The sequence below is a fragment of the Scatophagus argus genome, chromosome 3, assembly GCF_020382885.2.
Source record: "Scatophagus argus isolate fScaArg1 chromosome 3, fScaArg1.pri, whole genome shotgun sequence".
NCBI lineage: Eukaryota > Metazoa > Chordata > Actinopteri > Scatophagidae > Scatophagus > Scatophagus argus.
The window spans coordinates 12543507-12556337 of record NC_058495.1 but is presented as its reverse complement, the minus strand read 5'-3'; the positions used below and the strand labels follow the sequence as shown (position 1 = coordinate 12556337).

The 12831-nt window shown below is 39.2% G+C and overlaps 1 protein-coding gene across 1 annotated transcript in view; it reads left to right on the top strand.

Moving 5' to 3' along the window:
* The window catches only part of LOC124056320 (voltage-dependent calcium channel subunit alpha-2/delta-2-like), a 34065-nt gene extending 21835 nt beyond the window's left edge, over positions 1–12230 (top strand). Inside the window, exons 13-38 of the mRNA XM_046383641.1 lie at positions 127–205; positions 2269–2318; positions 2504–2593; positions 2730–2795; positions 3321–3395; positions 3500–3574; positions 3774–3845; positions 4083–4154; positions 5061–5122; positions 5273–5349; positions 5451–5511; positions 5595–5692; positions 5780–5870; positions 5961–6023; positions 6121–6224; positions 7336–7434; positions 7615–7706; positions 7814–7861; positions 8052–8123; positions 8454–8606; positions 9334–9386; positions 9643–9698; positions 10061–10184; positions 10296–10405; positions 10525–10607; positions 11832–12230. Coding sequence (XP_046239597.1) covers positions 127–205; positions 2269–2318; positions 2504–2593; positions 2730–2795; positions 3321–3395; positions 3500–3574; positions 3774–3845; positions 4083–4154; positions 5061–5122; positions 5273–5349; positions 5451–5511; positions 5595–5692; positions 5780–5870; positions 5961–6023; positions 6121–6224; positions 7336–7434; positions 7615–7706; positions 7814–7861; positions 8052–8123; positions 8454–8606; positions 9334–9386; positions 9643–9698; positions 10061–10184; positions 10296–10405; positions 10525–10607; positions 11832–11927 — 2121 coding nt within the window. The 3' untranslated portion in view covers positions 11928–12230. The remainder of the gene's footprint in view (positions 1–126; positions 206–2268; positions 2319–2503; positions 2594–2729; positions 2796–3320; positions 3396–3499; positions 3575–3773; positions 3846–4082; positions 4155–5060; positions 5123–5272; positions 5350–5450; positions 5512–5594; positions 5693–5779; positions 5871–5960; positions 6024–6120; positions 6225–7335; positions 7435–7614; positions 7707–7813; positions 7862–8051; positions 8124–8453; positions 8607–9333; positions 9387–9642; positions 9699–10060; positions 10185–10295; positions 10406–10524; positions 10608–11831) is intronic.
* The last annotated feature ends 601 nt before the right edge of the window (positions 12231–12831 follow it).

Below are 12831 nucleotides of genomic sequence, written 5' to 3'. Positions count from 1 at the left end.
GGTTTCTTCTGATCATCTTAACAGATACCTTTCATTTACATCAAGAGTTTGAAAAGAATGGACTGTGGTGTTTCAATCCCTACCTTAAACCCTTTGAAAACCTGTTATTTATTTGTGCCTCTTAAGGTTCGAGTTTTCACCTTTTCTGTGGGTCAGCACAACTACGATGTAACACCTTTACAGTGGATTGCATGCACAAATAAAGGTGAGCTTAGTTCTTTTTCTGATTTATTCATTTTATTTTTTTCCCCATGTCACATACTATAGAGAAGTAGTTCTCAACCTTTTATTAATGGATTATTGATTGACAACAGTCACATCAAAGTTTAGGTTGCTTTGATCAGGTTTGCATTTGTGCTACTTGGACTGGAAAAAACTTGGAATTTCTCTGTCGCCTTGCCAGATGTACCAGTGGTATGAAATGGTTCCACTTCCTGTTCTCTTCAGTGTGCTGTCTCATTGCTGATCCATCCCTGGTTGCAACCAATTATCTAATACTTTAACAGGTTCAGTCATTCATCAAATACTTTAAACTAGCAGTTTGAATCATTTCCAGTGTTGTAAGACTAAAATATTACTTTGATAAAAATGATATTCACCCATAGAAATAGCACTTGAGTAAAATCTGATATTAAATGGAGTTAATCAAAAGTAAAAGTAAATATAACATTTGCATGTAAGTGTATGCTGTACTAGAGGTCAACTGATTATCGAATAACCTTGGTTGCTGTCAAGAACCAAACCTACTGGTTAGGTTTATGAAAAGATCATGGTTTAAGCTAAAATAACTATGCTAATTTTGTGATCATGTAAGTTAAACAGCATACATAAGTATGCAATCACTTTTGTATCTATTATCTCACTAGTTTCACAGGAAACAGAAACACAAAACTAATGTGTGAAGAACTAATCATGTTGTGATTGTTAACATACTATGACCTTGAAACAAGGCAACATCTTTAACTCATTTTTCTGTTAGCTAGTTTCAACCATTAATCCCTGACTGTGCACTAATAAAAAGATCAGAAGGTAATCATGAAGACCTTACTTTTTGTGCTGTGTCCATACACAAGCTTTGTTATAAGATAAACTTCTTATGTGTATAAAGCATCAACAGTAAATTGAGCACTTGTATTTTTAACTTAGCAGATAATCTTTCAATTCATTGCTATAATAGGCCCACTCAGTTTATACTTTAAAAGTCTTCTGTATATTTATTAATCGATACTTTGACAAAAGAACAAACAAGTAAATCAGTGGACCTAATGTACTGTACAGTTCGCTGGCCCTGCTGATGGGTCTGCCTCTCAGATCTGTGGGCAGACTGACATTTGCTGGATCTCACAGGGCATTTTGACATTGATCTTTCCAGGAAAACTCATGATTGTGAGAAGGCTTCTTGCTCATACAGCAACAGAATGACAATGCGAATGCTTGTGCGCGAGAGTTTCCTTTTGATCACACTGAGCCGATTTCTGTTGTTTTGTTAGTATTTGGAGTTTTGTCTGAGAGGAGAATGCTCTTTTATGTCACCTGATGAATGACAGACCAGAACCTCCAGCAGATGAAGATCATAACTGAAGAAGACACATTCAGCCAAGAATTCAAGAATAGTCATTGGATTGCATTGTAGACAATTAGTTGATTAATCAATTTTCAACCAATGTAAAATCTGGAACTGTTTCAAGGATGAAATTGTACAATTTTTTCAAGAGAAAGCTGCTGGGAGGATTTGCTGCTTTTCTTTGTCATATATGACTATGAACGTTTCTTGAATAAAACAATTTTATATTCAGATTTATACCAAATAATTCCGTGGAGGTTCAGTAGATAAAATGACCATGGATATAATCATTAGTTACAACCCTGTTGCAATGAGGGTCGTTGCAGCTTGAAAAATTAAGCAGTCAGATTGCTGTGGGGACCAAAAATGTTCACACAGAAATAGTTTCTTGTAAAGCAGATTCTCATAAGAAATACAAGAGCCTTTTGAGCTGATTTAATGATCTTGACTGAAATGTACAAATAGACACACACTTCTGTTTTAAAGCTCAATGGTATTCCTCTTTAAGCTTCCTATCTGTGGGAGTTAAGTGGGTGACTCACTGGTCTAGCAACATCTAGTAAAAAATGGAATATTTATGAGCACAACTGTGTTTTTTTTGTTTGTTTTTTTGTTTTTTTTCTGATGGCATCGCTCAAACAAGCTCTCTCTCTCTCTCTCTCTCTCTCTCTCTCTCTGTTTTCTTTTTTTTCTGTGGCTGCCAGGTTACTATTTTGAGATCCGTTCCATCTGTGCTATAAGGATTAACACCCAGGTGGGTTTGTCTAGTGCCTCTGACACAGCTGATCCCTGTTCACTGTTTCTCATTCTCCTTGTGGGGCTCACACACTCTGTAGAAACATCTACTTCCATTTGTTTGCACATCCATCTCCCCCTCGGCCTAATGTTGTTGGTTGTTCTGAAGCTGCGGCTGGTCACGTATCTCTTTTGTTCTGCCAGGAGTACCTCGACGTGCTGGGACGCCCCATGGTCCTGGCAGGCAGTGATGCCAAGCAGGTTCAGTGGACTAATGTGTATCAGGATGCTCTGGTGAGACTGCGTGACCCTGTTGGCTGTTATATACTATATACAAATATAGTTGATGCATTAAATGTACGGCATATACACTCTGAATAAATGAGCTTATAATTTATATGATTGCTGTCTTTGTCTTTGGACTCTGTAGGGTCTTGGCATGGTTGTAACTGGGACTTTGCCCGTTTTTAACCTCACCATGAAAGGAAATTCACAGGTAACAAAACTAGCAATTATATGAAAAGTTGACTGTTATGATGTTTACGTGTTTCAGGTTGTGGTCTGTTTTGCTTTACAGGCTGTCAGAGGCAGAATTTAGCTCTGCTTTGTGTAGCGTCATAAAATGCTGACTACCTTTAAAGGAGTAGTTCAATATTTTGGAAACTGTGGTTTGAAGTGAAGATCAATCGAACACTCTCATGTACATTAGGTATGAAATTACTTCTAGGAGTGGCTTAGCTTACCTTAGCATAAAGACTGGAAACGGGGTAAACAGCTAGCCTGCCTCTCTCCAAAGGCAACAAAAACTGCTTTACAACTCTTCTAAAGCTTAGTAATTAACCCTTTTTTTTTAGTTATTTATTTGCTTTTTGTTTATCCATACAAAGTTTTGTGTTTTTGGATAAATGTCTTGACGTGATAACAATTGCCTCGTCTAACTTTAACAAAAAGTAAAAAAAATCCTATCTTCAAACTGTTCCTGTAACTAGTTGTATGCATTGCATTGCTTTTATCTGACCAGAATCAGCTGATATTAGGTGTCATGGGAGTCGACGTGCATCTTGATGAGATAAAGCGACTGACACCACGGTACAATGTATGTACATCACATTAACACCATCGTTAGTCACATTTTTCTCCATTCGTTCCTGTCATGGTTAGTACAGAGTGACACATCACTGTTTTTTATATCCCAAACAGCTCGGAGCAAATGGATATATATTTGCTATTGATCCAAATGGATATCTGCTTCTTCACCCCAATCTTCAGCCAAAGGTGATGTGTATTTAACCAAACCCCAAAAATGCTTTACTGTTTGTAGCAGCAAGGGGGAGGCATATGCACAAGAATACAGGCTTTGAGTTTCAAATTCTGATTGTTTATGTATAATTTGGATAATAATGATGCTGATATACCTGTTAAATCCTGACTTTTGATGGTCATGTAAATGCATTTCTCAATCGGCTCGTCTCAGCTCGTGAACCTCCCTGAGCCTGTGACACTGGACTTCCTGGATGCAGAGGTGGAGGACAGCAACAAAGAGGAGGTGAGCACTTAGTGCAGGGTGAACCTGAAAAGTTTCTGTTTTCAGACGTTTTCTGTTCTGTTCTGTATTCTTGTCGTAGTTAAGCTCACGGTCAAAGTTACTACCGGGCCAGTGAACAAGACTGTTTGCCTCAGGACAGTGTGCCTACTGGTCTGCAATGTTCTGTGCAGTGAAGGCCCACGTAACATGCTTTCATAACACCTTTGTGACTGAAAGAGACTGTTTCGTGTTGTCTAGATCCGGCGACAGATGATTGATGGAAGACCAGGTGAAATGCAGATCAAAACTCTAATCAAGTCGATTGATGAGGCAAGTAAATTCTCTCTCTGAATAACTGCAGTCTTTAGCCTCACTGTAGCTGAAGCTTCACTAACATCAGTGATGGATGATCTAATCTAATCTGTAGTGTGATGAATATGTTATAAGAACATTATGTGCATTTTTTGACAACCTGTTTTTTGCAGTATTTGCCCTAATGTCTCTAAAGTTAGGCTTAAACAGAAAGAACTGGTTTTGTAGACCTGGTGACACACAAACTCACAGATTTACAATGCTGGGTGATGGACTGATGAAACATGCTGTGCTCATACACTTAGAACCAGTCCTATTTAACTTTATTGTCTAAACTACTTATTTGGAACAAAAGTATTTTTTAATTGAAAACTCATTATTTTGTTTAAAAACATCAGGATCAGAGTCGGTTTTATTGTCGAGTAGTTTTTTACATGCAGGGTGTCTGCATGCATGTGTGTCCTGGTATTTTGGTGCAGAACAGTAAACGTAGAAATAGAAAGGAAAAACCTTATCAGAAGTACTACAAAGGTTAAGAATATAGGATATATATCTTTTTTTTTTCAAATTTTAAAATGATTGAAATGAAGAGAATGGGGTTTGCAAAATATTGACTTTGAATTGCTGAAACTGTAACGTTATCAGAAAGCATTAATAGCTTTAGGTTATTGAATATATTTGTTGTCTGGCGTTAGCCCCTGTGCTAAAAAACTGATAACACATTCCAGTCCTACGCTGAATTTCAATATGGATCAGAGGATCAAATATGGATCGTTTTGAGCTCCGTGAGCAGTGTGGGCTGAAGCTTTGAGAGACTTTGCTGACATGAAAGACTACAACATTAAGACCATGTTACACACATACAGTATTACACACATGTACAAACAGTTAAAATGTAGCCTGTTTACTCTCTCCCAACTGTAGCAATACATCGATGAGGTGTACAGGGGTTACACCTGGACTCCTGTCAACGGTACAGATTACAGGTGAGCCGTTATAATGTTATGAATAGCTATTAATAACCAGCCCGCTGTGATCTGACGCAGACCACAGGCACAGATTGATTCACTCACCCTTGCTCCTCTCTGCGTCTCTTCATTCATGCGTCGTCCTTGTCGGGATGCCGTCACCTGTAGTCTTGGTCTGGTGTTGCCCCCCTACAATGAATTCTACATCCAGGCTGACCTGAGTGATGTGATGCTGCAGCTCCAGTGTGAGTGCAGAGGCGCAGAGCTTTCCAGATTGTTTTTATTTAGATGTAACAAAAAAACGAGATGACAAAAACTACCTTCGCTTTCTGTGGCTGTGTTATAGATATGCAGTCGTTGCTGCCCAGCTCCTTTGAATCTGCAGGACATGTGTTTCTGGCTCCAAGGTGACCTCCATCTCTCTTTATTCTCTTGATTTCACTCGTTCTCTGCTTGCTGATATTAATTCCATTTCCATTCCATCTTTCAGGGAATACTGCAAACGTCTGCATCTTTCTGACAACAACACCCAGTTTTTGCAGAACTTCCTCTCGCTCATGCTAGACATTTCCCCAGAATCTGATGAGTGTGAGTGTGTCAGTAGCACTAAGTATTATGCAATATTTGACCCTGCTGCAGACCCACAGATGTGATAATATACTCTTTGTGTCTCAGGTGACCAAGGCCTCATCCACAACCTGATTTTGGACTCCAGGATTATTGGCCAGCTGGCATCTCGGGTTTGGAAGAACAAGGATTTGACTTCGTGAGTCAGCTTGTTGCGAAAAAGAAACTGTGTGCAAAGAGTTAGAGTTAAAACAAACAGAGCTGGCTAAGTAAAAGGTATTTGTTACAGGTACGGCTTCCTGGCTGTATTTGCGTCCACTGATGGAGGAATAACTCGGGTATTTCCCAACATGTGAGTGAGATTGATGCACTCACAAAAGCATAGAAATATATTCGGAATCTGACTGTCAATAGCTCTGTTTTAATGATTTGTGTTATTGTTTGTGCAGGGCTGCGGAATTATGGGATGAGGATCCTGAACCCTTTAATTCAAATTACTACAGACGCAGCCTTGACAACAAAGGCTACATGTTCAGACCTCCACCAAGATCCAGTGAGTAGCTGTGCGGCTAAAATCACTGACTCAGTGATTGCATGCATATGAAAGACAACAGTTCCCTCAAACACCACAGAGCTTTTTAGGATCTTTCAGCTCTTTGTTTTGGTTCACTCTTGCTCTGTCTGTCACTGTACACTACCTACTCTGCACCGACCAACAAACAAAGTTGGTGACTAGCTGATGAACATTGTGGAGCATCTAGCAGCTAACAAGCCAGATGTTTCCTTCAGCAGTTAGCAGGCACCAAAGACAGACTTAATATTGTTCTGGAACAAGCTCACAGTAATCAACTTAAAAGTTGACAGGTCAGTGTTGTGTTTACAGTCTGTTCCCACTGCCTCCAAGTCCTGTTTTTATATTTTTAATATGCAGCTATTATTTCAGCATAGCTGGAACTCTGTACGAAACATAAATAAAAAAAGAATACAGCCCTTTGCAAAACTGTGTTTACAGACAAAGGTTTTGCAAAGTGTTCCTGGGCCCCATGTAATAATCTCCTTTTGCAGTCATGTGTTTGACAAAATGGTGAACCTCGCTCCATCCTGACTTGTAAACGACCGAGCCTCTCAAAGATGCCCGTTTCATATCCTCGTGTCAACTTGTTGCTGGCATCAAATTCAGAATAAGCATATATTTACAAAGATCAATGAAGCTGGTGAGGTAGAACATTAAATATATTGTCTTTGTACTGTTTTGAGTTGTGATTATATCAAACGTTTATGTCTTTTGTGTTTGACAAGGTTTCCCAGCTTTTTTTTTGGAATCAGGGTTGTGTTTTCATTTCATCAAAAGAGAAGTAGCTTTAAATGCTGATTTAGTGATCATCTTAAACACACTTGACCTTGGGGCAAAATAATGGACATGGACATATCTCATGAATGGACGTATCTCAGGTGTCAACATGTGAGCTACATGTGGAGCTTAGCCGAGATGGTTATGGTCCCTGCCCATAAGGCCTATAAGGGGATCTCGAGATGGGATTGTTTTGTCCCATATACTTGTGTTATGGTACAAGTATTTGTCACACAGTCGCAAAATTGTCGTTAATTTCAGCCAAACATAAATTCAAAATGATAATTCCAACATTTTTTCTCTTTGTGGACAGCCTTGGACGATCCTTTAGGTGCCGAAAATGGCACCGTTGGCATTCTGGTTAGTTCGGCTGTTGAGGTTAATTTAGGAGGAAAACTGCTGAAACCTTCAGGTAAGAAAAATACTTTTATGTGACTAGCCTAATGCAGTATCCTGTGTCATGTGGGATTCCCAGGAATTTTCCTTATCTAAAATACTTTTCAGATATTTCAGCTCCCTGTGTTTTGTACTCTGTTCTTACCGAAATGCTGCTTCTTGTCCGACTTTTCCTTTCTTTGTTCTGATCACTCAGTGGTCGGAGTGAAGCTGGATTTAGAAGCATGGGTGGACAAGTTTAAGATCCTGGCCAGCAATGTGTCAGACAGCCGACAAGGCTCACACAAGGTAGAGTATAGTGCCACTAATTACCAGTAATCACCGAATAAGACTGCACTTACTGGAACAAAAGTGACACACATTCTCACATTCTCATGACATGCTTCGTTAAACAGTGTGGACCATCCAGAAGTTGTGAGATGGACTGTGAAGTGAACACTGACGTGAGAACAATTCGTGTTTTATTCTAACATTGACACAACTGCATCAGTGTAGCACATCTGATACTACAGCCACATACTGTCAGTTGTATTCTTCAGATATTACATTTTTTGCACTCTTGCTTCAGATTTTTATAGTTTGCTGTCACCTTGTTAGCCTTTATGTGAGAACTGTCTTTGTCCTTGTTTTTAGGACCTCCTCTGTTATCTCATTGATGATGGCGGGTTCCTGGTTATGTCCAATCAAAGAGATCACTGGAAAAAGGTACATCTTTGTGTGATAATGCCCTTACTCTTACACAGTGTATTATCTACTGTCTGCTTTCATAAGGTACATATTGTGTCTTATTCACTATGTTTTTTAAATGTGGTTAAAAAAAATCATCCTGCTCTAATTAAATTCTAAGTCATTTAATGTCTCAGGAGTTGATCAACCTAGTTGTTAACAGTGTTATCGTTACATCTTTGATTTTTTTTTTTTTTTTTTTTTTTTACTTCTGGTTTAAAAAGAACATTTTTGTCACACCATTGTTAAACCTCTTTTTTCCCAATTTTCCTCTCTCTGACTGACTTTGTTTTCCTTCATTTATCACAGATCGGCCTTTTCTTTGGTGATGTGGACCCTTACCTTATGTATGCGCTCTACAACAACTCAATCTTCACTCGCCGTCAGACTTTCCAGTACCAGTCTGCATGTGAACCAATCAGTAGCAGCCACACTGGTGCAGCACCGAGGGGGATCTTTGTGGTGAGCGACCACCTGCAGGTTTTAGAGTCTGGGATGGTTATACTCCTCTGTGCCAGCGAAAGCTGTGGCTGTTCATCAAACGTGTTTTTGCCCATAACTAAGAAACGTATGTGCTGGTTCTTACAAAATTGCACACAAATGTCTAATATGATAAAATGATGAAGATCTTTTATTCAAAAGGTCAAAGCTCAACTTCACTGTGACATCATATTGTTTTCTGGTCATTATCCAACACCTTGAGGAACAGAAAGGCAGACTGTGACCATCTTTTGCATTTGGTCAGATACTGAATTGCTGACACTAATCTTTGGTGTCCGCCTTAAAACTCTGCTGACTGTGTAGATCTTCTGTGGCGCCAGATTAAAGATGTGTGTGAGGCTTCCACAATTTATAATTTGTAGCTTCTTTTTAGAAACGTCCATATTTGAAGCCTTGTCTCCTGTCATGGCTACAACTTTGTGTTCTATCAGAATCAGTTTTATTGGCCCAACACATAACAAGGAATTTGTCTCTGATTGTTGTCTCAGTGAGCTTACACACTAACTGGCACACAGCAGAACAAGAGCAGCAAAAAATTCAACTCAAATCATTTTATGCATATATCCAAATATCACAAATCAGAAATGTGCCTCATACATGGCATACAGCAGTGAGGTGGTAATCCTAGCTCTACCTTGTTTTATTACAATGAAAAGCTCTTACCTGTAACTTCTGTCTGTTTCTGCAGCCGTCCATTGCTGACATCCTCAGCCTGGCATGGTGGACATCCACAGTGGCATGGTGAGACTTTGTTCACTGCAAGTCACATGACACCCAAAGCCTGCAAAGTGCCCTTTAAAACAATCTTAACTGTGTGTAAATTTCTGCCCATGAAACAAGGAGGGTATTTTATTTTTTTTTGTGTGTACTAGCCAGTTGCCACTCAGCTATTTTCAGCTTAATGTTACTGTAGTTGTGACATGTGGTTAACCTCATTTATTGATGGCCACAGATTGTATTTCATTCTTTACCAAGTGCCATGTGAACACTTTGTCAGGTCTGTGACCCAGCAGCTACTGTACGGACTGCTCTACAACAGCTGGCTCTACCAAGGTGAATTTGTGCAACTTAACACAATCTTTGCATGAATAAATATCTGCGTGACATAATGGCTCCAGGAATTTTTAAGGCTCTTTGCGTTTTTATGTATAATGTGGTGCAAATTAGATGAAAAAAGTCACTTCATCAAAACTCCAACAAGCAGCTCATTTGTGTTTGTCCTTATTTTTTGCCTCGAACTTCTGTTTCCATAAACATGTTCTGACCTCATTAAAAAGTTCTTGTACCAGGACATCAGGGAGCAGCAACATTAGGATGAAAATCAATTTGAGCCAAAAAAAGTCTTATTAAAATGAGCTTTAAGAATGTTAGAAACATTATATAAAAGACTAAATTTGAATGTGTTTGTGTCCTAGACGAGGTCCTGGTGGAAGGTTTCGAGACAAAGGAGAGCAGCTGTGTGACCATCCAAAGCCAATTCTACTTTACAAACACCACCAACTCCTACAACGTGCTGCAGGACTGTGGAAACTGCTCACGGTGTGTTTTTCTGGAGCATCAGCAGAATGTGTTTGGAGTGTATTTTGTGCTCTCATACCTGCTGAACACGCTGTATGAAGCTGGTTAAATATCCATCACTGTCTCCCACAGGTTGTTCCACGCTAAGCGCATAGAAAACACCAACCTTCTCTTTGTGGTCGCTGAGACGCTGCCCTGCAGCTCATGTGAGATAGAGAGACTGACACAGGTCAGGACAGAGTGTATCCTTTTTCATGCTCACCCACTCAGACATGCTTTTATTTGTACTGAAGGTGGAAATCTCATCAATCTTGTGTGGCAGGTAAGTTCACTGTTACCTCCCTTAACTTAAAACAAACAGTTCGGGAGGAGAATCCATGTGAAGTACTGAGCAATGCGCGGTATCGTAAAGGCCCGAGTTCCTGCTTTGACTACAGTGCCTTAGTGAGTACACTATAAGCAAGGCATTATATTTGTGCCTTGATCCTGATGCAACATTTTGAATGCAGAAAAATATTTTTTGTACTAAAAAAAAAGAAAAAAAGTGTTATCACACAAAGAATAATTCCGTTTCTGTATAAGAGCGTACTTATATCCTCTCTTCTTCCTGTTTTAAACGCATGCCCTCCCAAATCTTTATGAAATTCTTTTTGCAGGTTAGTCTTGGTTGGTTGCTAGCTAATCTCTGCTAGATAAACAGTTAGATAAGCCCAGCCATTATAACCACAAGTGTGGTAAAAGTAACTGTGAAAAGAAGAAAAACTAACTGCCAACTTTAAATAAATATGAATGTAATATATGATTTTTGATGACAGAATATCTTGTATCTTATTTTAAAAGTACAAAAGCAGTCATAAAGTTGTTCAGCTGGCTATTACTACTTAACCAGCATCGATCTGGCAGAAGCTGGCAGACTACCTGACTGTGAACAATGTAGTGTGGTATTCTGAATACATTCCAAGGGAGATTGTCTGAAATCTTTATCTATGTTTAAACAATAACACACCCCCATGATAACCAGATTGTCACTTCCAGTGTGGCCAGAAGGTATACTTCTGATTGTACAAACCAGTCCTTTTTGAGTATCAATCAACCCTATTGGACTGGAGACGGAGACTGTGACACACATATAGACCACAGGATGCACAGAGCAGAGAAGCTGAGATTGGTCAAAAGAGGGGGAGAGGTTTTTGTGCATTCGTGTGGATAAGATGCTCAAAGTAATTTATTGAGGACAGGTAAGGTTTTTGTCTGCTTGGAGTGATGCGTGGTGGAGTGGTTTAGTGCGCTCACCGCATGCACAGAAGGTTGAAATCCCTTCCTTATAGTGACCCGTTTTCAAAACTGGCCTGCAGTCCTGCTTCCCTTCCTCTCTCTCCCACGCCCCACTTCCCATCACTCACTCTGACTGTCCTACCAATCAAAGGCATAAATGCCCAGAACAATATGATCACAAAAAAGATCTTTTAGTTATTCTTTGTGTGATAATAATTTCTCTGCAATATACAATTTATGTGTTTCCAAAAATTTTTTTCTGTGCTCAAAATGTCCCGTCACATTAGAATGAGGCACAAATGCAAGCTAATGCAACACAGGAATTTTCCTAATGTTTGTATTATGTATCATTTGCTCTGGAAAAAGAAAATTTCTTGTTAACTCTCGTTGCAGGAAAACACGTCAGAGTGTGGACGGGGTCATGCTCTGCAGTCGTCAATAGGAGTCCTTCTCTTCATCCAGCTTATTCTGCCTCTTTTTCATCTCTGACGCTCGCAACATTCTAACTGACATCTTTCATCTCTTTGGGTTTAGGCTCAGATCTACTGAAGGTCAGATCAAACAGCAACTGCAAAATACTTCTCTTTTGATCTACAAACAGCCCACGATGCGTTTGTGCCTGGAAAAAAAAAACAAAAAAGTGTGCATCAGCAGTAGTTCTTTTTGCCTTATTGTTTGTGCATTTGTTGGTGTTTCAGGGTTTGAGTGCAGAACATAGGAAGAGAATGTGTGGAGAGTGCATGCTACGTAAACTGGGACGAGCATGTTTTAAATTTTTTGCACACAGGCTTTGCCTGTCACAACAAAGTCAGGGAGGCAGCTGAAATGTGCTTTGAACTGGCCAATAAATAATCACTCAGCTGGAGCAGACGTCAGTCAGTGTTTTAGGTTGGACTGGTGTCACAGATCCAAAAACACAGTTGGGTCAGTCTTGTGGTGTATTTTAACGTTGTAATACTAAGCTGTAGGAATACAAATAAAAATAGAGAAGTGTTTGCAGCAAAATTAACCCAAAGTATTTAAAGTAACTTTGCTAATTTGACAAAAGAATGGATCCTATCAGTGTCACCATATTATACAGATTATTATATTACGGTTGTATTATTAACACATCAGCAGCATTTTAATGTTTAATGTTTATCAAAATGGAACTAATTCCCACGACTTTGTATAAGTATTTTTTTAAAATTAAAACCAAAACCTCATAGTTTTAAAACACTCCAGTGTTTCCCTGTATAAAATGGCAGAGTTAAAGTTTAACAGTACTTGTACACAGAATTTCTGTTTTGTGTACGGGCACAGCTGACAGTTTCACGCTGTGCACACCACACATTAAGCTAATTACCACAGAATGAAAGTATAGACAAAGAGGCTGCACTAGATGTGCTGCGTA